Source organism: Nomascus leucogenys, chromosome 4 (genome assembly GCF_006542625.1).
Source record: "Nomascus leucogenys isolate Asia chromosome 4, Asia_NLE_v1, whole genome shotgun sequence".
NCBI classification, from domain to species: Eukaryota; Metazoa; Chordata; class Mammalia; order Primates; family Hylobatidae; genus Nomascus; species Nomascus leucogenys.
This window is the reverse complement of record NC_044384.1, coordinates 102341992-102367843: the sequence shown is the minus strand read 5'-3', so window position 1 is coordinate 102367843 and position 25852 is coordinate 102341992. Positions and strand designations below refer to the sequence as shown.

At 47.3% G+C, this 25852-nt stretch overlaps 2 protein-coding genes across 7 annotated transcripts in view; both read right to left on the bottom strand.

The window, feature by feature from the left end:
- Positions 1–25852, bottom strand: part of USP4 (ubiquitin specific peptidase 4) — a 65068-nt gene extending 39216 nt beyond the window's left edge. For 2 of the 6 annotated variants that reach the window (XM_003257050.4, XM_030811781.1), the window contains exons 1-6: positions 25598–25772; positions 21151–21278; positions 11316–11446; positions 9384–9510; positions 8564–8709; positions 8375–8436 (exon numbers count right to left, since the gene is read on the bottom strand). In XM_003257050.4, coding sequence (XP_003257098.1) covers positions 8375–8436; positions 8564–8709; positions 9384–9510; positions 11316–11446; positions 21151–21278; positions 25598–25698 — 695 coding nt within the window. In that variant the 5' untranslated portion in view covers positions 25699–25772. Of the gene's footprint in view, positions 1–8374; positions 8437–8563; positions 8710–9383; positions 9511–11315; positions 11447–21150; positions 21279–25597 lie in introns of all 6 variants that reach the window. The other 4 variants (XM_012496335.2, XM_030811783.1, XM_030811782.1 and 1 more) reach the window with 4 other exon arrangements.
- LOC105740274 (Sjoegren syndrome nuclear autoantigen 1 homolog) lies at positions 808–1616 on the bottom strand. The gene has a single exon (XM_030811785.1). The coding sequence runs from the start codon at positions 1614–1616 to the stop codon at positions 1233–1235; it is 384 nt and encodes a 127-aa protein (XP_030667645.1). The 3' UTR covers positions 808–1232.

Below are 25852 nucleotides of genomic sequence, written 5' to 3'. Positions count from 1 at the left end.
TTGTGACTGGGTCTCATGCCACACTCTGAAAACAGACACCATGCCTCCAAACAAGGATACCTCTGCTCCTAAGAGACACTGTAGTCAAGCCTCTGGACTCCCAGGCACCTTTCTACTGGTAAGTCCTGCTCCCCAGGCATATCACGTGATTATCAATTACAACTCAAACACAAGACCAGTCTGACCAACACAGAGGAACCCCATCTCTACGAAAAATACAAAATTAGCCAGGCATGGTGGCACATGCCTGTAATCCCAACTACTCGGAGGCTGAGGCAGGAGAATCACTTGAACTCGGGAGGTGGAGGTTGTGGTGAGCCGAGATCGCGCCACTGCACTCCAACCTGGGCAATAAGAGCGAGACTTCATCTAAAAAAAAAAAAAAAAAAAAAAAAGAGAGACTGACCTCAAGTATCCAGAGTCTGGTACCTGGAATTATAATTAAGATAATGATAAGCTCTTTTAACTTTATTTATTTATTTTGAGAGTGTCTCACTCTGTCACCCAGACACTGGATGGCGTGCAGTGGTCCAATCTCAGCTCACTACAGCCTTCGCCTCCCCAGTTCAAGCAATTCTCATGCCTCAGCCTCCTGAGTAGCTGGAATTACAGGTGCATGCCACCATGCCTGGCTACTTTTTTTATTTTTAGTAGAGACAGGGTTTTATCATGTTGGCCAGGCTAGTCTCGAACTCCTGGCCTGAAGTGATCTGCCCGCCTCAGCCTCCCAAAGTGCTAGAATTATAGGCATGAGCCATCAAGCCTGGCTAATTTATTTTTTATTCATTCATTCAATCATTTATTTACTTTTACAAAGATAATCTTTACTGACAGTCACAGGCCACAGGGGTGAGCTCCGAGGTTTGGGTTCTGGGATGAAGGAGAACCCCTGCCCCTTGCCCTGGGCCTCTGCTGGCTGAGGGGACCCCCATGGTGCTCAGACTACAACCAGGGCCTCCCTGGCAGCCCAGGAGTGTGGGTGCCACAGAGACAGGCCCCTTGCAGAGCTGACCTAGAGCCCACCATCCCCATAGCCTGTGTGAGCACGAAGCCAGGACCCACAGGCTGTGCCCCAGGCTTGTCACTGATGCCAGTGGAGGTTGGCAACTGCCCCTCTGAGCACTTGAGACAGTGAAAGAAGGCAGCTGCTGCCAGGAAGAAGACACTCTGTGGACAGACTTGCTGGGGCTGAGTTGAGGGGCGCACAGAGGCAGGCCCTGCCCATGGTCTGGTCAGCTGTCCCTGCCACCGCTACTTTTCTGGTCTGAGGCTGTAGCCTTGGTCAGGTTCCCAGCTTCCCTCTTCAGGACACTGAGCAAAGTCTGGGAGCTCTCCAGCATCTTGAGGTAGGTGGCCTCCGTCTCCACGATGGTCTGGTAGAACTTACTGCGAGAGGCAATCTTGCGTGCCAGGTTCTCATTGACGCGGGCCAGCTTCTCATTGACGCAGGCCAGCTTCTCTGTCAGCTGCCTCACCTCATTCTGCAGCCGCTGTTTCTCGTCCTCCTCCTGCTGGATCTGCCGGCACAGCTTCTCCTGCTTCTGGCATAGCTCCTCTATGCATTTGACCAGCTTGCTGTCGTAGTTCTGCAGCGCCACGCCCTGCTGGGTCAACATCTCCTAGGGCCCCCAATTTTTTTTTTGAGATGGAGTTTCACTCTTTTTCTGTTTTGTTTTGTTTTGTTTTGAGACAGAGTCTCGCTGTCAACCAGGCTGGAGTGCAGTGGCACGATCTCGGCTCACTGCAGGCTCTGCCCCCTGGGGTTCACGCCATTCTCCTGCCTCAGCCTCCCCAGTAGCTGGGACTACAGGCGCCCGCCACCACGCCCAGCTAATTTTTTTGTATTTTTAATAGAGACGGGGTTTCACCGTGTTAGCCAGGATGGTCTCTATCTCCTGACCTCGTGATCCGCCCACCTCGGCCTCCCAAAGTGCTGGGATTACAGGCGTGAGCCACGGCGCCCGGCCTGAGATGGAGTTTCACTCTTGTTGCCCAGGCTGGAATGCAATGGTGAAGTCTCAGCTCACTGCAACCTCTGCCTCCTGGGTTTAAGCGATTCTCTTGCCTCAGGCTCCCAGGTAGCTGGGATTACAGGCACACGCCATCATGCCTGGCTAATTTTTGCATTTTTCTTAGACACAGGGTTTCACCATGTTGGCCAGACTGGTCTTGAACTCCTGACCTTAGGTGATCCGCCTGCCTCGGCCTCCCAGAGTGCTGAAAATGCCCAGAATTTACAAGGTGGTCCTCTTTAGTGAAAAAAAGACAGTTAAATATAAACAACCGGCCAGGTGTGGTGGCTCACACCTGTAATCCCAGCACTCTGGGACGCCAAGGTGGGTGGATCACCTGAGGTCAGGAGTTCGAGACCATCCTGGCCAACGTGGTGAAATCCCGTCTCTACTAAAAATTAGCCGGGCGTGGCGGCATGAACCTGTAATCCCAGCTACTCGGGAGGCTGAGGCAGGAGAATCGCTTGAACCTGAGAGGCAGAGGTTGCAGTGAGCCGAGATCATGCCACTGCACTCCAGCCTGGGCAACAGAGCAAGACTCCACCTCAAAAAAAAAAAAAATAAACAATCACCACCACCACCAAGGAATCCATCCATGGAAACATTTACTATCCTCTGCCAAGAAATATATAAAATTGGAGGGAGAACTGTTGAGGGATAAATAAATAAATAGAAATATATTGGCCAGGCATGGTGGCTCACACCTGTAATTCCACCACCTTGGGAGGGATCGCGCCACTGCACTCCTGCTTGGGTGACAGAGCAAGACTTCGTCTCAAAAAAAAAAAAAAAAAAAAAAAAGAAATATATAAAACTGACTCTATTGGTAGGTTTTAAAAAAGTTATTAAGCCAACTAGTGACCTTCCTTCAATGACATATTCCCTTGAAGTATGTTTTCTTGTTATTTTTTGAGATGGAGTCTTGCTCTGTCGCTCAGGCTGGAGTGCGGTGGCGCGATCTCGGCTGACTGTAACCTCTGCCTCCCGGGTTCAAGAGATTCTCCTGCCTCAGCCTCCCGAGTAGCTGGGACTACAGGAGCATGCCATCACACCCAGCTAATTTTTTTGTGTTTTTAGTAGAGACGGGGTTTCACCATGTTGGCCCAGGATGGTCTTGATCTCTTGACCTGGTGATCTGCCTGCCTCAGCCTCCCAAAGTGCTGGGATTACAGGCGTGAGCCACTATTTCCATTCCCTCAGTTTCAACTTCTCTGTGTCTTTGACACACAATGTATTACTAAACATGTTTTTTGTTTGTTTGTTTGTTTGTTTTCTGAGATGGAGTCTTCTCTGTCACACAGGCTGGAGTGCAATGGTGCCATCTTAGCTCACTACAACCTCTGCCTCCTGAGTTCAAGCGATTCTCCTGCCTCAGCCTCCCAAGTAGCTGGGATTACAGGTGCACGCCACCACTCCTGGCTAATTTTTTGTATTTTTAGTAGATAGGGGGTCTCGCTATGTTCACCAGGCTGGTCTTGAACTCCTGACCTCAAGTGATCCACCCACCTCTGCCTCCCAAAGTGGGATTACAGGCCATAAACCACTGCGCCCAGCCTTGTTTTGTTTTCTTGTGTTTTGAGACAAGCTCTTGCTCTGTCACCCAGGCTGCAGTGCAGTGCACAATTATAGCTCACTGCAGCCTCAAACTCCTGTGCTCAAGGGATCCTCCCACCTGAGCCTCCCAAGTAGCTGGAACTGCAGGCACAAGCTACCATGCCCGGCTAATTTTTAAAAAATTTTTTGTAGAGACAGGAGTCTTGCTATGTTGACCAGGCTGGTCTCAAACTCCTATCCTCAAGCAATCCTCCCACTTCAGCTTTCCAAAATGCTGGGATTACAGGTATGAGCCACCATGCCTGACTCTTTTTTTCCAAGAGACAGGGTCTCCAGCCTGACCAACATGGAGAAACCCCATCTCTACTAAAAATACAAAATTATCCGGGCGTGGTGGCGCATGCTTGTAATCCCAGCTACTCGGGAGGCTGAGGCAGGAGAATTGCTTGAACCCGGGAAGCAGAGGTTGCGGTGAGCCAAGATCGTGCCATTGCACTCTGGCCTGGGCAACAAGAGTGAAACTCCATCTCAAATAAAAAAAAAAAAAAAAAAGAAAAAGAAAGAGACAGGGTCTCACTCTGTTGCCCAGGCTGGAGTGCAATGATGCAATCATGGCTCACGGTAACTTCAAACTCCTGGGCTCAAGCAAGCTTCCTCAGCCTTCTGAGTAGCTAGGACTATAGGCACACACCACTGTATCCCTGGTGTGGTTTGTCTTTTAAAGTCTGATCTGAGAGTTTGTCTAAGTTGGTAAATTTAACTCATCTACAGTGATTCTAATGCTGTTATTAGACTTAACTGAATTTAATTCAGCCTCCTTATTTCAGTTTTTCTTTTTTTTTCCCCTTTTTCCACATGTTCTAACATGTTTTCTAATTATCATACTTCTTAGTTTTTTTTCCCCTTTCATTCTTGCCTTCCATTAATTTTCCTTTTGCAGGTGTGGCAGTTTGCTAGTCGTCTCCTGATAGCTATTTTCCCTCCTTCCTTAGTTTGAGAACCCCAATTTTTAGCTGGACGTGATGCAGTCCTGCTATACAGTACATCCCAGCCTTCCTGAAAGCCAGGTATTGTCATACGATTAGCCAATGAGATACAAAGGAAGGTTTGATGTATGATATCTGAGAAATGTCCTAAAAAGGAAGGGGTAGGTCAGCTGGGTTTAATATTGCCATGGAGCTGCTACATCAGCAATGGATTGACTGCCTACATCAGAAATTCTTTTCAGAAAGATGTAAGCCTCCATCTTGCTTAATATGCTAATTCGCAGATTTTTCTTACCTGCCAGCAGGCCTTTCCTAACTAACATAGCATGTTTCAAAGTTATACATTCAATTTTCCATTTCTATTAGTTGTTCCATTAACTTATTAGGACCTCTATTTTTATTTTTCCCCATAAATTACATAAAGTTACGATTGTTCACCTTTCTCATCCCCAAGAATAGTAGTTCTGGACATTCTCATCTCTCTCTGCTCTATACTAATTCCTGCCCCCTCACCTATGTTGGAATTACCCAGAATTTATCTCTGGAATATTATAGATATTAGTTGCTTTCTTAAACCTTGATTATTATTGTACCTTTTTTTTTTCTTTTCCTGAGACAGAGTCTCACTCTATCACCCAAGTTGGAGTGCAGTGGCACGATCTAGGCTCACTGCAATCCCCACCACCATTCTCATGCCTCAGCCTCCCCAGTAGCTACGATTACAGGCATGTGCCACTGCATCTGGCTAATTTTCTTCTATTTTTTAAGAGATGGGGTTTCAGTATGTTGGCCAGCCACTGCACCTGGCCTATTATTGATTTTTTTTGGCTGGGCGCAGTGGCTCACGCCTGTAATGCCAGCACTTTGGGAGGCCGAGGCAGGCGGATCACTTGAGGCTAGAAGTTCGAGACCAGCCTGGCCAACATGGTGAAACCCCGTCTCTACTAAAAATACAAAAATTGGCTGTGCATGGGTGGCGTGCACCTGTAATCCCAGCTACTCGGGAGGCTGAGGCACAAGAATTGCTTGAACCCAGGAGGCGGAGGTTACAGTGAGCCGAGATCATGCCACTGCACTCCAGCCTGGGCTACAGAGCAAGACTCTGTCTATAAAAAAACAAAAAAACAAAACTCCTGAGTGTATAAAATCAAGAAATTTGCACCAAGTGATACATCCATGTAACCAGTACCCTGACCAAGAAACAGGACACCCCCAGACCCCTAGGTGTCCTTCTCACAATTCAGTCGCAATTCTTCCCAACACTAACCAGTCCTGACCATGAATCCCCAAGGTTAATTTTGCCTGTTATAAAGTTTTATGTCAACAGAATCATTATGCCCTGCTTTGTTTCCACCTTCTCTCATTCATCATTTTTCATTAGACTCATCATTGTTGTGCAAAGCTGTACAGAATTTCATTGTGTGCTTACACTTACTGCAGTTTATCCATTTACTTTTGGTGGACATTTGGGTTAGCTCCAGTTTGTAACTATGACAAGCAGTGCTAGCACAAACATCCTGAACTATGTATTTAAGAGAACATGGGATATATTTCTATTGGTTATACGCCTAACAACAGGATTGTTGAGTAGCAGAATGTGCGTATAATTCTACATTTTTGCCTCTTTTTTTACTAGTGTTGCCTGACTTTTTCGTATTGACTAGTAGGAGTTTCTTTGCAACTCTGGATATACGACCAGGTGTGGTGGCTCACACCTGTAATCCCAGCACTTTGGGAGGCTGAGGCAGGCAGATAACTACAGGCCAGGAGTTCAAGACCAGCCTGGCCAACGTAGTAAAACCCTGTCTCTACTAAAAATACAAAAATTAGCTGGGCATGGTGGTGGGCGCTTGTAGTCCCAGCTGCTTGGGAGGCTGAGGCATCAGTCACTTGAACCCAGGAGGTGGGGGTTGCAGTGAGCTGAGATCGCACCATTGCACTACAGCCTTGGCAACAGAGTAAGACTCCATCACAGGGAAAAAAAAAAAAAAGAAAAAAAATTCTGGACACAACTTGTCAGACATGGATTACAAATCTCTTCTCTCACTGTATGGCTTATAGCTTGTCTTCACTCACTGGTGAACAGACTTTTTTTTTTTTTTTGAGATGGAGTTTCGCTCTTGTTCCCCAGGCTGGAGTGCAATGGTGCAATCTCAGCTCGCTGCAACCTCCGCCTCCCCAGTTCAAGCGATTCTCCTGCCTCAGCCTCCCGAGTAGCTGAAATTACAGATATGCACCACCATGCCCAGCTAATTTTGCATTTTTAGTAGAGACGGGGTTTCTCCATGTTGGTCAGGCTGGTCTCAAACTCCCAACCTCAGGTGATCCGCCCACCTTGGCCTCCCGAAGTGCTGGGATTACAGGCGTGAGCCACCACGCCTGGCCTTTTAAAAAAAAAAAAAAAAAAAAATAGAGATGGGGTCTTGCTGTCGCCCAGGCTGGAGTGCAATGGCAGAATCATAGCTCACTGCAGCCTCAAACTCCTGGACTCAAGCAATGCGCCCACCTCAGCCTGTCAGGTAGCTGGGACTACAGGCACTCACCATTGTGCTTAATCCCATCTGCAAAGTCCCTTTTGCCATGTCACCTGACATAGTGACAGATTCTGAAACAGATTCTGGGAATTAGGATATGGATATCTCAGGGTGAAGATGAGCACAGCTATGCCTGCCACAGCTATTTTATTCACCTTGTCAACAACTGGCAACCAGGGTTTCTTAAACTGGAGTCCATGACTGGGCTTCAGGGGGTCTAACGTTTCTTCTCTTAAGAACTCATAGTTTTCATCGTTCTCAAATGACCTAGGAGCCCACTACTATGTAATGGTCCCAGTCCAAGGCCTAACAGAGGGAAAAGGACAGAGCGCAACATTGTTCCCATAACTCCTGGAACACAGATATAATTTCCAAAACTTATACCATAAGGAAAATTCATCACTTCTTTATCTCCCTAAGAACATGCACAGTTCCACATACCACATGAATATCTCTTGAGACAGATGTGTCTTTAGTCCAAGTTTTGTAGATGAACAATTCACCCAGCAAGCTCCCAGGGCAACAATGAGTAACAGGCCACTGGGCAGAAACAGGTGGAATCAAGCTATCACCTTTTTTTGTTTTTTTTGCGGGGCGGGGGGGTGGTCAGAGTCTTGCACTGTCACCTAGGCTGGAGTATAATGGTGCGATCTCAGCTCACTGCAACCTTCACCTCCTGGATTCAAGCAACTCTCGAGCCTCAGCCTCCCGAGTAGCTGAGATTACAGGTACCTGCCACCATGCCTGGCTAATTTTTGTATTTTTAGTAGAGACAGGGTTTTACCATGTTGGCCAGGCTGGTCTCGAACTCCTGGCCTCAGGTGAGCCACCTCCCACGGTCTCTCAACGTGCTGAGAGTACAGGCATGAGCCACCGTGCTCAGGCCTCAACTATCACTTTTAAGTCATATAAAACCCCATGCCTTAGCTTTCCTCTTATCCATCAAGGCCTCTAACTACAGGTGGAGAAAATAAAAGCATGATAAAAACAAAGCAACCTCTTGGTAGAGCAGCAACCTTAGACTTGATCCCTCAGATCTCTTCCTCCTTTTCTCATTCTCCACGAGGAGAGGCTCGCCACCTTGCTGAGATATCCTGACAGGCTTCCCTTAGATGCTGCCCTGCTACCAAAAGCCAGGGTCTTCATCCAGAAGCATGAACTCTGGATATACAAAATAGGCGTTGTTCATCTGAATCAGAACAATTTTTCTTAGTACAAGTAGTGCCTTAGTAAAGACTGTCTCTTTTGCACATGTGAGCCTACGACAAGGGAGAAGAAATTCACTTACTTTGACTGCAAGGTCTGCCTGGGCCATGTGCCATCTTCATTTTGAGGCTCAATTACTAGCACCTGAGTGAAAGGGGAAACCAAATGAGGAGAGTTCAAACCACCGCGCTTCCAACATGCTTAGAAGAAAGTATCTGGCCACACACCCTGGGCAGAGCTACCTGCTGGGGAATGGCCTAAGCCCTCCTACCTGACCCTGGTATAGCCCAGCATCCTGGACAGTGTTGTCTAGCTTGCTCAACTGCTCATAGGTGTTGCTCATGTATTTGTTCCAGAGCCGTGTTTCACGCTCCGCAGGGATGTTGAACAGCTTCCGCATCTCTTTCTCGATGGTTGCTATGAACAGGCAGAAATATTACTTGGGGCTTTGTCCACATGCAAGGCTAAAGACAGCCATGGCAAACTAATGCTCATCCTCTTTCTTGTCAGATGCTCACAGGTGCTCTGGATCAACCCCCTGATAACTCTTAAAATCAATCATCTCCCATGGGTGGCCTCTTGCACTCATATGCCTGGAAAGTCTCCCTATGCTTCTTCTCTAACGTGTGTTTCTCATTTATAGGGCAAAAGCAACATAGAAAGTGAGAAAGCTTATCTTTGGAGTTAACTCAGATATGGCTTCAAAAGCTAGCTCTGCCATTTTCTGGCTGCAATTTGTTTTTTAAGAGACAGGATCTTGCTATGATGCCCAGGCTGCAGTGCAGTGGTGGGATTGTAGCTCACTGTAAACCTTGCTGAGATTTTTAAATAAGTTATTCTTAAACTTCTTTGGATCTACATTTCCTTATCTTCGTTATCATAGACAAATGGGCAAGGAGCAGGCCCAGTGTTCTCTCCATAAGAATTCCTGGGGGGAAGAGGCTCCCAGGTCAGGAATGGCAACTACAGCTCGAGATGAGTTAGGTAACAAATCTAAAGAGGGAATATAAAATAATGCCCTCTTCCCTCCCATCAGCCACAATGTCCTACACTCTCTCACCACATACCAGGACCCCAGCCCAGCCTCTCACCAATGGTGTCTGCCTTGCTGAAATGGCAACTCAGCACATTGGTGGGGTCACTGTTCTCACAGAGCTTCAGTTCCAGCAAATACACTTCGACTTTGCAGTGCTTGACAAATAGGCCATGCTCCACGACCTATGAACAAGAGGCAGGGGTGAGGGCAGAGTGGTTTTGCAGCTGGGCAGTCTTGGATGTAGCATATCTTATCAGAAGCAAAAAGCAGAAAACTCATGATAGTCCATTTCCTTTACTGATCAAGGAATCGAAAGAACAGATTTTTAAAGCTACCAGTGCCTGGACAAAGAGTTTAAAAATATTTTTTCTGGCCGGGTGTGGTGGCTCATGCCTGCAATCTCAACACTCTGGGAGGCTGAGGTGGGTGGATCATTTGAGGTCAGGAATTTGAGACCAGCCTGACCAACATGGTGAAACCCCATTTCTACGAAAAATACAAAAATTAGCCAGGCATGGTGGCATGTGCCTGTAATCCCAACTACTCAGTAGGCTGAGACAGGGGAATCGCTTGAACCCAGGAGGCGGAGGCTGCAGTGAACCAAGATTGCTCCACTGCACTCCAGCCTGGTCGACAGAACGAGACTCTGTACCCCGCAAAAAAAAAAAAAAAAAAATATATATATATATATATATATATATATTTTTCTACCCACTAAGACCAAGAGTATCTTGATGATATTAGAGAGAAGCCTATTCTTCACTGTTTTTTGTTTTTTGTTTTTGAGACGGAGTCTTCCTCTGTCAGCAGCCTGGAGTGCAGTGGCTGCTGGAGTGCAGTGGGCCCACCACCACGCCCAGCTAATTTTTGTATTTTTAGTAGAGACAGGATTTCACCATGTTGGCCAGGATGGTCTCCATCTCTTGACCTTGTGATCCGCCTGCCTCGGCCTCCTAAAGTGCTGGGATTACAGGCATGATCCACCGTGCACGGCCTGATCAAAGACTCTATTTTTTTTTGCAATGGAGTCTCGCTCTGTTGCCAGGCTGGAGTACAGTGGGGTGATCTTGGCTTACTGCAACCTCCGCCTCCTGGGTTCAAGCAATTCTCCTGCCTCAGCCTCCTGAGTAGCTGGGACTACAGGCATGTGCCACCACGTCCAGTTAATTTTTGTATTTTTAGTAGAGACGAGGTTTCACCATGTTGGCCAGGATGGTCTTGATCTCCTGACCTCGTGATCCGCCAGCCTCAGCCTCCCAAAGTGCTGGGATTACAGGTGTGAGCCACTGCACCTGGCTCAAAGACTCTTAAGCATAGAGGGAAAAGCAGTATCATAATGGTTTTTTAAGATAAACAAGATGCAGGACATTAACTATATGTCCATTATGCCCCCAGTGAACTCTCTCATAGAATTTTCCAGAAAGTGCTCTCATAGCACTGCTGGGCACATTCCAAGCCACTGGGCAGCTCTGATGTTTAGAGGCCACTCATGATAATATCCTGGGTGAGCAACTTTGCTCACAACCACAATTTCCTAAAGAGAACCAGAAACAGGCCGGGCGTGGTGGCTCATGCCTGTTATCCCACCACTTTGGGAGGCCGAGTCGGGCGGATCACAAGGTCAGGAGTTCGAGACCAGACTGGCCAACATGGCGAAACCCTGTCTCTACTAAAAATACAAAAATTGGCCGGGCGTAGTGGCAGGCGCCTGTAATCCCAGCTACTCAGGAGGCTGAGGCAGGAGAATCACTTGAACCCGGGAGGCAAAGGCTGCAGTGAGCCGAGATCGTGCCGTTGCACTCCAGCCTGGACGACAAGAGCAAGACCCATCTCAAAAAAAAAAAAAAAAAGAGATCCAGAAATAAGGCCTCAAGCACCACTATTCAACCACTGAGGTATGTTCATTTTCCTAGCAAACACTAGTCAGTGTCCAACAGAAAGCACCTGCAGATAGTGACCAGCAGGTGGGACAATTCACATAACTCACTTTTCTGACGATGGGTTGCTGGCCTTCTACACAGCCGTACCAGTTTAGTAGTTTATTCCAGGCCTCGGTGGGGACCAATACGTAGTCCAATTCATCAATTAAGTGTTCTTTCAAGGTCTGACTCTCAGGATCTAAAAAAGGAAAAGAGCACATAAGTCACTGCTCTTTGCCCCAGAAATGATGGTTTTACATGATTTCCATATACTTTTCAGAAATAAGAAAATTATTTACAGAAAGAAACAGGTATGAAATTCCAAAATTCTGTCACTGGTCATTATACAGAGCAGACTTTTGTCTTTATCCATGTTTTGTCTTTATCCATGAACATTTTATGAGTAATTTGTATTTCTTCTATAATTGGAGGGAGAGAAGAGGATAAAAAAGAAAAACTCCAGGCTGGGCGTGGTGGCTCACACCTGTAATCCCAGCACTTTGGGAGGCCGAGGTGGGCGGATCACGAGGTCAGGAGTTTGAGAGCAGCCTGGCCAACATGGTGAAACCCCATCTTTACTAAAAATACAAAACGTAGCTGGGTGTGGTGGTGTGGGCCTGTAATCCCAGCTACTCAGAAGGCTGAGGCAGGAGAATGGCATGAACCTGGGAGGCAGAGCTTACAGTGAGCCGAGATCACCCCACTGCACTCCAGCCTGGGCGACAGAGTGAGATTCCATCTCAAAAAAAAAAAAAAAACAAACTCCAATTTACAAAGGGCTTCCAGATTCCACAATAAAAATTGTTCATTATGAATATTTATCTGTCTATATATATATATATTTGTTTGAGGTGGAATCTCACTCTGTTGCCCAGGCTGGAGCGCAGTGGCATAATCTCGGCTCACTGCAACCTCCACCTCCCAGGTTCAAACCATTCTGCCGAGTAGCTGGGACTAAAGGCGCCTGCCACCATGCCTGGCTAATTTTTCTTTTTGTCTTTTTTGTTTTGTTTTGTTTTGTTTTGTTTTGAGACAGAGTCTCGCTCTGTCACCCAGGTTGGGGTGCAGTGGCATGATCTCAGCTCACTGCAACCTCTGCCTCCTGGGTTCAAGTAATTCTCCTGCCTCGGCCTCAAGAGTAGCTGGGACTATAGGCACATGCCACCACGCCCGACTAATTTTTCCTATTTTTAGTAGAGACGGGGTTTCACCGTGTTAGCCAGGATGGTCTTGATCTCCTGACCTCATGATCCACCCACCTTGGCCTCCCAAAGTGCTGGGATTACAGGCGTAAGCCCCTGCACCCGGCCTAATTTTTGTATTTTTAATAGAGATAGGGTTTCACCAGGTTGGCCAGGCTGGTCTCAAACTCCTGACCTCAGGTGATCCACCCACCTCAGCCTCCCAAAGTGCTGGGATTACAGGTATGAGCAACTGCACCCAGCCAAAATATTCTTAGTGATAACACATTAAAGTCAGATATTGTCTTCCTCTGAAAGATTTCTTAAGAAACTAAATAAGGCACTGAAGTTAAATTCATTTAATCAACAGTCAATTAGCATTTTTAGCTTTAAACACTCTAAATCAAAGCCCAGCTGCATAATCCCCTGTGGAGCGGAGAGAGAACATATGCAACATGCTAAACATTCATCTTACACCCACCAGACAGGCAACAGTACTGGGAGTCAGAACTGATCACCCATGGTCTGAAACACACTTGCTCAAAGAAAGAAGGGAAGACTGATCACCTCTCACGATGGGAGTTTCCCTGCCAAGGCTATGCCCATCAACAGCCACTCAGAGAACAGTGGAAGCCACTGTTCTCCCGATGATCAATGAGGCCATGAAATTGTAAAAGTAAAATGTACACCCCATGTTGCAACTCACCTGTAACTCAAGGCAAAACAATGTTAAAAAAAAAAAAATTGGCCGGGCAAGGTGACTCACGCCTGTAATCCCAGCACTTTGGGAGGCCGAGGCGGGCAGATCATGAAGTTAAGGGATCAAGACCATCCTGGCCAACGTGGTGAAACCCCATCTCTACTAAAAATACAAAAATTAGCTGGGCGTGGTGGCGGGCGCCTGTAGTCCCAGCTACTCGAGAGGCTGAGGCAGGAGAATTGCTTGAACTCGGGAGGCAGAGGTTGCAGTGAGCCGAGATTGCGCCACTGCACTCCAGCCTGGTGAAAGAGCGAGACTCCATCTCAAAAATAAATAAATCATACATGAGGTGGTTAGGGTTTCCTACCATCCCTCCGACTGGTTTACACACCTTTTTCAGGGCAGGATTCCTTTGTTGTCATTTCAACAATGCTCATAACATCTTCACCAGACGTAGATTCCATCTCAAGAAACCATTTTCTTTGCTCACCCATAAGAAGCAACTCCTCAGCCATTCAAGTTTTATCACAAGATTAAAGCAATTCAGTCCGGGCATGTTGTCTCATGCCTGTAATTCCAGCACTTTGGGAGGCTGAGGCAGGCGGATCACTTGAGGTCAGGAATTCAAGATCAGCCTGGCCAACATGGTGAAACCTCGTTTCTAGTAAAAATACAAAAATTAGCTGGGCGTGGTGACGCATGCCTGTAGTCCCAGCTACTCAGGAGGCTGAGGCATAAGAATTGCTTGAACCCAGGAGGTGGAGACTGCAGTGAGCTGAGATCACCCCACTGTACTCCAGCCTGGGTGACAGAGCAAGACTCTGTCTCAAAATAAATAAAAATTAAAATTAAAAATAGGCCAGGCGCAGTGGCTCACGCCTGTAATCCCAGCACTTTCGGAGGCCGAGGTGGGCAGATCATGAGGTCAGGAGTTCAAGACCAGCCTGGCCAGTGTAGTGAAACCCCGTATCTACTACAAATACAAAAATTAGCCGGGCATGGTGGTGCACACCTGTAGCCCAGCTACTTGGGAGGCTGAGGCAGGAGAATTGCTTGAACCCAGGGGGCGGAGGTTGCAGTGAGCCGAGATTGGCGCCACTGCACTCCAGCCTGGGTGACAGAGGGAGACTCCATCTCAAAAAAAATAAAAATAAAAATAAAAAATAAGCAATTCAGTCACATCTTCAGGCTTCACTTCTAGTTCTAGTTCTCTTGCTATTTCCACTTTTGCTGTTACTCCCCCCACTGATGTCTTGAGCTCCTTGAAGTCATCCGTAAGTGTTGGAATGAACTTCTTCCAGACTCCTATTAATGTTGATTTCGACCTCCTCCCATGAATCATGAATATTTTTGTGCGTGTGTGTGGGCAGGTGGGAGTGGCAGGCCTTACTCTATCACCCAGGCTGGAGTGCAGTGGCATGATTACAGCTCACTGCAGCTTCGACCTCCCAGACTCAAGCAATGCTCCTGCCTTAGTCTCCCAAGTAGCTAGAACTACAGGTGCATGCCACCAGGCCTAGCTAATTTTCATACTTTTTATAGGGATAGGGTTTTGCCAAGTTGCCCACCCTAGTCTCCAACTCCTGGGTTCAAAGGATCCACCCACTTCAGCCTGCCAAAGTGCTGGGATTACAGGTATAAGCCACTGCACCAGGTGGAATCATGAATATTCTTTTTTTTTTTTTGAGACGGAGTCTCGCTCTCTGTCGCCCAGGCTGGAGTGCAGTGGCGCAATCTCGGCTCACTGCAAGCTCCGCCTCCCGGGTTCACGCCATTCTCCTGCCTCAGCCTCTCCGAGTAGCTGGGACTACAGGCACCTGCCACCACGCCCGGCTAATTTTTTTTGTATTTTTAGTAGAGACGGGATTTCACCGTGGTCTCGATCTCCTGACCTCGTGATCCGCCCGCCTCGACCTCCCAAAGTGCTGGGATTACAAGTGTGAGCCACCGCGCCCGGCGGAATCATGAATATTCTTAATGGCATCTAGAATGGTAAATCCTTTCCAAAAGGTTTTCAATTTAATTTGCCCAGATCCTTCAGGAGAATCACTATCTATGGCAGATAGTCTTATAAAATATATTTCTTAAATAATAAGACTTGAAAGTTGAAATCAAATTAGGCACGGTGGCTTAGGCCTGTAATCCCAGCATTTCGGCATGCTGAGGTGCGAGGATCACTTGAGGTCAGAAGTTTGAGACCAGCCTGGCCAACATGGTGAAACCCAGCCTCTACTAAAAATACAAAAATTAGCCGGGTGGAGGGACGGGCACCTGTATCTCAGCTACTCAGGAGGCTGAGGCAGGAGAATCACTTGAAACTGGGAGGAGGAGGCAGGAAAATTGCTTGAACCTGGGAGGGAGAGGTTGCAGGGAGCCAAGATTGAGCCACTGCACTCCAGTCTGGGCAAGAGAGTGAGACTCTGTCTCAAAAAAAAAAAAAAAAAAGTTGAAATTACTTCTTGACTCACAGGCTGCAGAATGGATGTTTTTAGTAGGCATGAAACAACATTAATCTCCTCATGCATCTCCATTAGAGCTCTTGGGTAACTAGGTACATTGCAATGGAGCAGTAACTTTTTTTTTTTTTTTTTTTTTTTTTTTTTTTGAGACAGAGTCTCGCTGTGTCCCCCAGGCTGGAGTGCAGTGGCGCGATCCCAGGCTGGAGTGCAGTGGCGCGATCTCGGCTCACTGCAAGCTCCACCTCTCGGGTTCATGCTATTCTCCCACCTCAGCCTCCTGAGAAGCTGGGACTACAGGCACCCGCCACCACACCCGGCTAATTTTGTTTTTGTATTTTTAATAGAGACGGGGTTTCACCGTGTTAGCCAGGATGGTCTCAAACTCCTGACCTCGTGATCCGCCCACCTTGGCCTCCCAAAGTGCTGGGATTACAGGTGTAAGCCACTGCACCCGGCAGCAGTAACATTTTGATAAGATTAGCTCAGTGCTTTTTCTGAGCAGTAGGTCTCAACGCTGAGCTAAAAATATTGGGAGGCTGGAGGCCAGAGGCCGGGCGCGGTGGCTCACACCTGTAATCCCAGCACTTTGGGAGGCCGAGATGGGTGGATCACGAGGTCAGGAGATCGAGACCATCCTGGCCAACAAGGTGAAAACCCGTCTCTACTAAAAATACAAAAAAATTAGGCCGGGCATGGTGGCTCACGCTTGTAATCCCAGCACTTTGGGAGGCTGAGGCGGGTGGATCACGAGGTCAGGAGATCGAGACCACGGTGAAACCCCGTCTCTACTAAAAATGCAAAAAATTAGCCGGGCGTGGTGGCAGGCGCCTGCAGTCCCAGCTACTCGGAGAGGCTGAGGCAGGAGAATGGCGTGACCCCAGGAGGCGGAGCTTGCAGTGAGCCGAGATCGCAACACTGCACTCCAGCCTGGGTGCCTGGGTGCCTGGGTGACAGAGCGAGACTCCGTCTCAAAAAAAAAAAAAAAAAAAAAACAAAAAAATTAGCTGGGCGTGATGGCAGGCACCAGGCGCCTGTGGTCCCAGCTACTCGGGAGGCTGAGGCAGGAGAATCGCGTGAACCTGGGAGGCGGAGCTTGCAGTGAGCCGAGATCATGCCACTGCACTCCAGCCTGGATGACAGAGCGAGACTCCGTCTCAAAAAAAAAAAAAATATTGGGAGGCCGGGTGTGGTGGCTCATGCCTGTACTCCCAGCACTTGGGGAGGCCGTCGTGGGCAGATTACCTGAGGTCGAGAGTTCGAGACCAGCCTGACCAACAAGGAGAAACCCTGTCTCTACTAAAAAAACAAAATTAGCTGGGCGTGGTGGTGCATGCCTATAATCCCAGCTACTCAGGAGGCTGAGGCAGGAAAATCGCTTGAACCTGGGAGGCAGAGGTTGTGGTGAACCAAGATCACACCATTGCACTCCAGCCTGGGCAAAAGAGCGAAACTCCGACTCAAAAAAAAAAAAAAATCGGTAAACTTGTTGTGGTGGCTCATGCCTGTAATCCCAGCACTTAGGGAGGTCAAGGCGGGTGGATCGCTTGAGGCCAGGAACTTGAGACCAGCCTGGCCAGCATGGCGAAACCCCATCTCTACTAAAAGCACAAAAATTAGCCAGACCTGGTGGTGCATGTCTGGAATCTCAGCTACTTGGGAGGCTGAGCCATGAGAATAACTTGAACCCGGGAAGCAGAGGTTGCAGTGAGCCGAGATTGCGCCACTGCATTCCAGGCTGGGTGACACAGTGAGACTCTGTCCCAGAAAAATAAAATAAAAACAAAAATATTTGGTATACTGTGCTGTAAATAAATATGCTATCATGCAGGCTTTGTTGTTGCTGTGTAGGGCACAGGCAGAGCAGATTTAGCATAATTCTTAAGGGCCTTGGGATTTTTGGAAGGATAAATGAGCACTGGCTTCAAACTAAAGTCACCGTCTGCAGTATCCCTTAAGAGAGTCAGCCTGTCCTTCAAGGCTCTGAATCTGGCCGGACAGAGTGGCTCATGCCTATAATCCCAGCACTTTGAGAAGTCAAGGCAGACAGATCACTTGAGCCCAGGAGTTGGAGACCAGCCCAGGCAACATGGCAAAATCCCATCTCTACAAAAAAAAAAAAAAAAAAATACAAAGCTGGGCGTGGTGGCTCAAGCCTGTAATTCCAGCACTTTGGGAGGTCGAGGCGGGTGGATCACCTGAGGTCAGGAGTTCGAGACCAGGCTGGCCAACGTGCTGAAACCCCCATCTTTACTAAAAATACCAAAAAAAATTAGCTGGGTGTGGTGGCGGGTGCCTGTAATCCCAGCTACTTGGGAAGCTGAGGGAGGAGAATCACTTGAACCTGGGAGGTGGAGGTTGCAGTGAGCCAAGATCGTGCCATTGCACTCCAGCCTGGATGACAGAGTGAGACTCTGTCTTACAAAAAACAAACAAACAAACATATAAAAATCAGCCAGGCATGGTGGCAAGCAACTATAGTCCTAGCTACTCAGGACGCTGAGGTGGGAGGATCACTTGAGCCCAGGAGGTTAAGGCTGCAGTGAGCTGTGATCACACACTACAGCCTGGGTGACAGGGCAAGACCCTGTCTCAAAAAAAAAAAAAAAAAAAGGCTCTGAACCCAGGCACTGACTTTTCCCCTCTAGCAGCAAAGAGGTAGATGGCATCTTCCCAATAGAAGGGTGTTTTGTCTACATTTAAAATCTGTTGTTTAGGCCAGGCACAGTGGCCTGTAATCCCAGCACTTTGAGAGGCCAAGGCAGGCAGATCACTTAAGGTCAGGAGTTTGAGACCAGCCTGGCCAACATGGTGAAACCCCATGGTGAGACTCTGTCTCAAAAAAATAATAATAATAAATAAAAATAAAATAAAATAAAATAAAACCTGTTGTTTAGTCCGGGCGCAGTGACTCACACCTGTAATCCCAGCACTCTGGGACGTCAAGGATGGAGGATTGCTTGAGCCCAGGAATTCAAAATCAACCTGAACAACATGACAAAACCTACAAAAAATCTCTGCAAAAACTACAATAATTAGTCGGGTGTGCTGGGGCCCGTCCAGTTACTCGGGAGGCTGAGGTGGGAGGATCACCTGAGCCTGGGAAGGTCAAGGTTAGCTACCTTTTTTTTTCTTGAGACAACGTGGCACCTTGTCTCAAAAAAAAAAATAAATAAACAACTTTCTCCATATCAGCAATAAGGCTGTTTCAGGCTCTTATAATTCATGTGTTCACTAGAGTAGCACTTTTTCTTTTTTTTGAGATGGAGTCTCACTTCTGTCGCCCAAGCTGGAGTGCAGTGGCGCAATCTCAGCTCACTGAAATCACCATTTCCTGGGTTCCTCCATCTCCCGGGCAACATGACAAAACTCCATCTCTACCAAAAAAAAAAAAAAAAAACCATATAAAAATAAGCCAGGAATGCTGGCAAGCACCTGTAGTCCTAGCTACTCAGGAGGCTGAGGTGGAAGGATCACTTAAGTCCAGGAGGTTTACATTTACATTCACAATTTGGCTAGCTATATGGCACAAGAGGCCTAGCTTACAACCTATTTCGGCTTCCTTAACCAAACTCAAATCATTTCTAGCTTTGATATGAAGTGAGAGACATGCAATTCTCCTTTTCACTTGAACATTTAGAAGACGTTGTTAGGGTTACTAAGTGACCTAATTTCAATGTCATTGTGTCTCAGGCAATAGCAAAGCCTGAGGAAAGAAAGAGAGATGGAATGGCTGGTTGGTGAAGCAGCGAGAATACACACAATAATTACCAATTAAGTTCACTGTCTTACATGGGCTCCCTTCAGGATGCCCCAAAACAATTACAATAGCAACATGAAAGATCCCTGTTGGCTGGGCACAGTGGCTCACGCCTGTAATCCCAGCACTTTGGGAGGCTGAGGTCGGGAGTTCAAGACCAGCCTAACCAACATGGAGAAACCCCGTCTCTACTAAAAATACAAAATTAGCCGGGTGTGGTGGCACATGCCTGTAATCCTAGCTACTCGGGAGGCTGAGGCAGGAGAATCACTTGAACCCAAGAGGCGGAGGTTGCCATGAGCCAAGATCGTGCCACTGCACTCCTGCCTGGAAAACAAGAGCAAAACTCCATCTCAAAAAAAAAAAAAAAAAAAAAAAAAGAAAGCTCCCTGATCACTGATCACCATAACAAATAATAATGAAAAACTTTGAAGTATTTTGAGAATTACCAAAATGTGGTAACAGAGACATGAAGTGAGCACATGCTGTTGTAAAAATGGAACTGACAGATTGTCAAGGCAAGGTTGCCAAATACCTACAAAATTTGCGAAAAATGCAGTATCTGCAACATATAATAAAGCAAAGCACAATAAGCCAAAGTATGCCTGAATTTAAAACCTTAAGATTCTCCATTTCATAAAAATAAGAAAAAGAACAAAATGTGAACATAATGAAATGATTCCTTAGGGCAACTTCGTGGCATAGTGCCACCATCTGACCTATTTCAGGAAACAAAGTAAATGATATTGTTTATACCATGTAGACCTCTCCTAAAACAAGGTCTGAGCTGAAGCACTGCTCATTTTTAAAAATATCCAAGTTAGGCCAGGCACAGTGGCTCACACCAACACTCTGGGAAGCCAAGGTGGGAGGATGGCTTGAAGCCAGGAGTTCAACTAGCCTGGGCAACATAGCAAGACCCCATCTCTAGCAAAAAACTTAAAAAACAGCTGAGAGTGGTAGAACACTGTAGTCTCACTGACTAAGGAGGCTGAGGCAGGAAGATAGCTTGAGCCCAGGAGCTCAAGGCCATCCTAGCCAACGTGGTAGAGACGGGGTTTCACCATGTTGGCCAGGCTGGTCTCGAACTCCGGACCTCAGGTGATCCACCTGCCTCAGCCTCCCAAAGTGCTGAGATTACAGGCGTGAGACACCACTCCTGGCACTGCCCTGATTTTTGACACCCATGATAGATCACCTCTATCATGACTTTAAAGAGGTCTGAAGTCAGGCAGAAGAAAGCCTGGGAAAAGCTGACTCTGTCATCTCAGTGCATGTACAAGTGCAAGCAAAGCTCTAGTGTGTTACATGTCAGTTCCCATTGGGAGCTGACTATAGTCATAACTCTGTCTACTGACCTTCAACCTCTCCTCACACTAGTTATATGATAAAAACAGCCATCATAGGAATTCTTGATGAAAGTTCACAGGTTTACAATTTGTTCCACTGCAAAGGTAACAAAAATTCTGGTTCTTAAATTTTAGATACAATTTCAAAATGACATCCTATTTCTTTCCATGCCATATACTAACTTAAAATGTGAAATAGCTAGCAGAACTAATTTGCAAAGAGAGAAAGTTAAAATGTTAGAAGCATGCTCTTATCAGATGCAGTTAATTTAAGGGAAAAAAGTAGCTTAACTTCTCATTAAGGGTTTGCAAAGACTTCTGCTATAGATGCAAAATGAGGATACTTGTTTCTATCTCCTCACACTAGGAAAGTTCACAACATCCATGTTACAGATGCACATAACATCAGGCCACTGCCCAGGTGAATGTTTAGCTAGAAAAGCAACATTTACTATACCTGAAAATAGCCCAGAGTTGTCTATTGGGCCAGGAAATAGGTTATGTTCACCCACATTGTACATGTCCCAGCTGTCAAAGCCCACATACTTCTTCCACTGCTTGAACCACCGGCTGTCAATAAGATACCTAGAGAGAGACAAAAATTTACTGTAGCAGAAAAGCTGAGATTATAAATTTCTGCAGCTGCTTCCTTAATCTTTTTTATGGTCCTTCCACTTGGGGCATATGCAATCCACACTAAAGAACACTGTCACAAGAGCAAGAGCAGGGCCCAGGCCTCACATGGCACAGAGAGTCCGGCCCAGGGTATGCATCCATTAAGTGAAATGATTGTTCAAAGAGTGAATAAAGGAAAGAAAACAAGTGGCTTCAAAATGCTTATTTAAATGGAGTCTTTCTTTTTTTTTCTTTTAGACAGAGTCTTGTTCTGTCGCCCAGGCTGGAGTATAGTGGCACAATCTTGGCAATCACTGCAACCTCGGCCTCCCAGGTTCAAGCGATTCTCCTGCCTCAGCCTCCTGACTAACTGGGATTACAGGCGCCCGTCACCACTCCCAGCTAATTTTTGTATTTTTAGCAGAGACGGGGTTTCACCATGTTGGGCAGGCTGGTCTCAAACTCCTGACCTCAGGTGATCCGCCCACTTCAGCCTACCAAAGTGCTGGGATTATAGGCATGAGCCACTGCGCCCGGCCTCTTTTTTTTTTGAGACAGAGTTTTCACTCTTGTTGCCCAGGCTGGAGTGCAGTGGTATGATCTTGGCTCACTACAACCTCCACCTCCTGGGTTCAAGCAATTCTCCTGCCCCAGCCTCCCAAGTAGCTGGGATTACAGGCATGCACCACCAGGCCCAGCTAATTTTTTTGTATTTTTAGTAGAGATGGGGTTTCACCATGTTGGCCAGGCTGGTCTGGAACTCCTGATCTCAGGTGATCCTCCTGCCTTGGCCTCCCAAAGTGCTGGGATTACATGCATAAGCTACCACACTCAGCCTAAATGGAGTCTTTTTATGGGTAAAATTACCCATAAAAGTCATTAACTTCTTTTTTTTAACTTCTTTTTTTTTTTGAGACAGAGTTTCGCTCTTGTCACCCAGGCTGGAGTGCAATGGTGTGATCTCGGCTCTCCGCAACCTCCGCCTCCCGGGTTCAAGCGATTCTCCTGCCTCAGTCTCCTGTAGCTGGGATTACAGGCATGTGCCACCACGCCTGGCTAATTTTTAGTAGAGACAGGGTTTCTCCATGTTGGTCAGGACAGTCTCAAACTCCCGACCTCAGGTAATCTGCCCACCTCGGCCTCCCAAAGTGCTGGGATTACAGGCGTGAGCCACCGCGCCCAGCCCCAAGTCATTAATTTCATAATGATCTTTACAGAGGTCCCAGTCCAGGCAGACAGTTTGGTTACACTGTTTTGCTTGACATGAACAGCACTAAACTAATGCTCTTTCTGAAAATGGGTTAGAAACACCACCCACTTCAGTTTTCCTTTAAGGACCAAATGAGTTCCAAAAATGTACACACAAGGCCAGGCGCAGTGGCTCACACCTGTAATCCCAGCATTTTGAGAGGCTGAAGCGGATGGTCACTTGAGCTCAGGAGTTCAAGACCAGCCTGGGCAACAAACTCCGTCTCTACTAAAAATACAAAAATTAGCCGAGCGTGGTGGCACATGCCTGCAGTCCCAGCTGCTCAGGAGGCTGAGGCACAAGAATCACTTGCACCGGGGAGACAGAAGTTGCAGCGAGCTGAGATCACGCCATTGCACTCTAGCCTGGGCGACAGAAATAAAACCCTGTCAAAAAAAAAAAAAAAGTATATAACATGTATGTACATATATAAATATACACATACACATGTACATATGATAGTGCCTAGGTATGTTCATCTTGTCAAAAAGCATTAAGTTGTGCTTCATATTCAACTTACCACTTTTTTACTTAAATGTAAGCAAATGTGGTATTTTATTTACCTATTTATTTCCTTAGAGAGAGGATCACCCAGGCTAGGGTGCAGTGGCACAATCATAGTTCTCTGTAGCCTCAAACTCCTGGGCTCAAGTGATCCTCCTACCTCAGCCTCTGAGTAGCTGTGACTATAGGCACATACCACCATGCCTGGCTAATTTATTTTTTTATTTTTATTTTGTAGAGGCTAGCTCTTGCTATGTTGCCCAGGCTGGGCTTGAACTCCTGGCCTCAAGTGATCCTCCTGCCTCAGATTCCCAAAGTGCTGGGATTACAGGCATGAGCCACTGCACCAGACCTGTTTATATTTTTAAATTATCACTACACTGGCCGGTAGCGGTGGCTCACGCCTGTAATCCCAGCACTTTGGGAGGCTGAGGCAGGTGGATCACGAGGTCAGGAGATCGAGACCATCCTGGCCAACATGGTGAAACCCCAACTCTACTAAAAATACAAACATTAGCTGGGCATGGTGGTGCATGCCTATAATCCCAGCTACTCGGGAGGCTGAAGCATGAGAATCGCTTGAACCCGGGAGGCAGAGATTGCAGTGAGCTGAGATCGTGCCACTGCACTCCAGCCTGGTGACACAGCGAGACTTCGTCTCAAAAAAAAAAAAAAAAAAAAAGTATCACTATGCTGTTTTACAATTTAAACAGAATCTCTGTGGAGCAACAAAGCATCAACAATTATATTGGTGCATCCTTAAAATTTTATAACCAACAAATGTGAGAGGAGGTCAGGCAGCTTCCCAGAGGTCACAAGGATTCATAAACACATCCGTCTCTAAAATGCTATTTTTCTTCCAAATCCCTTGAGCAATACCTTCCATACAATTTTACGTATGATTTTAGTCTATCTTAAATTTCCTCTGCTTCTGCTGAGTATTCTTTATGAACCCTATACAGGTTAACTTAAAAAGTACCTCTGCTAGGCTGGGCGCAGTAGCTTCCGCCTGTAATCCCAGCACTTTGGGAGGCCACGGCGGGCGATCACCTGAGGTCAGGAATTTGAGACCAGCCTGACCAAAATGCAGAAACCCCGTCTCTACTAAAAATATAAAAAAAATTAGCCGGCCATGGTGGTGCATGCCTGTAATCCTAGCTACTGGGGAGGCTGAGGCAGGAGAATCGCTTGAACCGGGGAGGGGGAGGTTGCCGTGACCCGACATCGCGCCATTGCACTCCAGCCTGGGCAACGAGAGCGAAATTCCTTCTCAAAAAAAAAAAAAAAGAAAAAGAAAAGAAAACACAAAAAAGGTACCTCTGTTTACCTTGCCTTTCACAAACTGGTTAGCTCAAGGTGAATACATAAGCTGTTATCTGTACTCCTCGTAACCCCAATTTTTCTATTCTCCCGCTCAATTCCTCTGCAGATCATCACCACAATGATTTCTTAAAGATGGGTAACACTCGGGCCGGGCACGGTGGCTCCCACCTGTAATCCCAGCACTTTGGGAGGCCGAGGCGGGTGGATCATAAGGTCAAGAGTTTGAGACCATCCTGCCCAACATGGTGAAACCCGGTCTCTACTAAAAATACAAAAAAATAGCTGGGCGTGGTGGTGTGAGCCTGTAATCCCAGCTACTCGGGAGGCTGAGGCAGAAGAATCGCTTGAACCCGGGAGGCGGAGGTTGCCGTGAGCCAAGATCACACCACTGCACTCCAGCTTGGGCAACAAGAGTGAAACTCCATCTCAAAACAAAACAAAACAAAACAAGATGGGTAACACTCAATCATACTCAATGCAAAGTCTAGCCTTAGTTTTTCTACTCCTACACAATAATATCACCCAGGAATCTCTCCAGTAGTACAAAGTATTGTCCCCTCTACTAAACAATCTATTAAGATGCCTAATAACTCAGCCTGGGTCTTCTAAATTCTGGACTCTTCATCTTCTATCTAGCTCCAGGACCTAGGCTATCCTCCTCTCCCACTCCGAGATACTGCTGCCGCAAATATTTTTGACACTTGCTACCAAAATAATCTGGGGTTCTCAGACATTTGTTCAGCTTCTGACCTTGACATCTGTTGGAAGTTTACAAGTTACAAAGTATCTACTTCTGATTTTCCCCTCAACCCACTGAGGGCGGTGAGATAAAAAATATTGCTATCATAGTTTTAACAGTGAGGAATCCAGGTCTGTGACACCTTCGCCCAAGGTCACACGGCGAGTCCTCATGGTAAAGGGCTCTCCCCACCCTTAGGGTCCCCACCAACATTCCCCTTCTCCACATCCTTCCTCCTGGCCCCCGCCGGGCCCGCCCCCTAGGGCTCCAAATGAGCTGAGACGACCCTCAGGCCCCGCCTGCGCTTTCCCAGAGCTGATCCTGGAGTTCTTCTCCTGAGGGGCAGGTGTCAGGCTACTCTTCCAGGGTCGCTACATATCATCCCCGCCCAGCCCCTACTCTAGCAAAGAAAAAGGAGGCCCCTTTTTCTCGGCCCCTGGTTCTGCATAGAGGAAGAGCGAGCCAGGAGCTCACCACTGCGCCCCGCGTTGGAGTGTGGTCCTCATTAAGGCTCCAAGCTCGGACTTCTGAGTCTCCGCATCCGGTCGCTCACAGCAGCCTCCACCTTCCGCCATCTCGTCCGCGGCCCCGGCCCAGCCGGCCCGGACATCCGCCCCGCGCGCGGCGTGCTATAGACCGCGCCCACGCACGCACGCTCGCGTGCCCGCCCCTGCCCCACCTCGAGCCGCGGCCTTCGGCTCCTGCAGCCGCTGTCTTTCCTCCCCTCCC

What these genes read in the sequence shown, in the direction of transcription:
- LOC105740274 (XM_030811785.1), bottom strand. Translation starts at nt 1,616, where the DNA reads ATGTTGACCCAGCAGGGCGTGGCGCTGCAGAACTACGACAGCAAGCTG.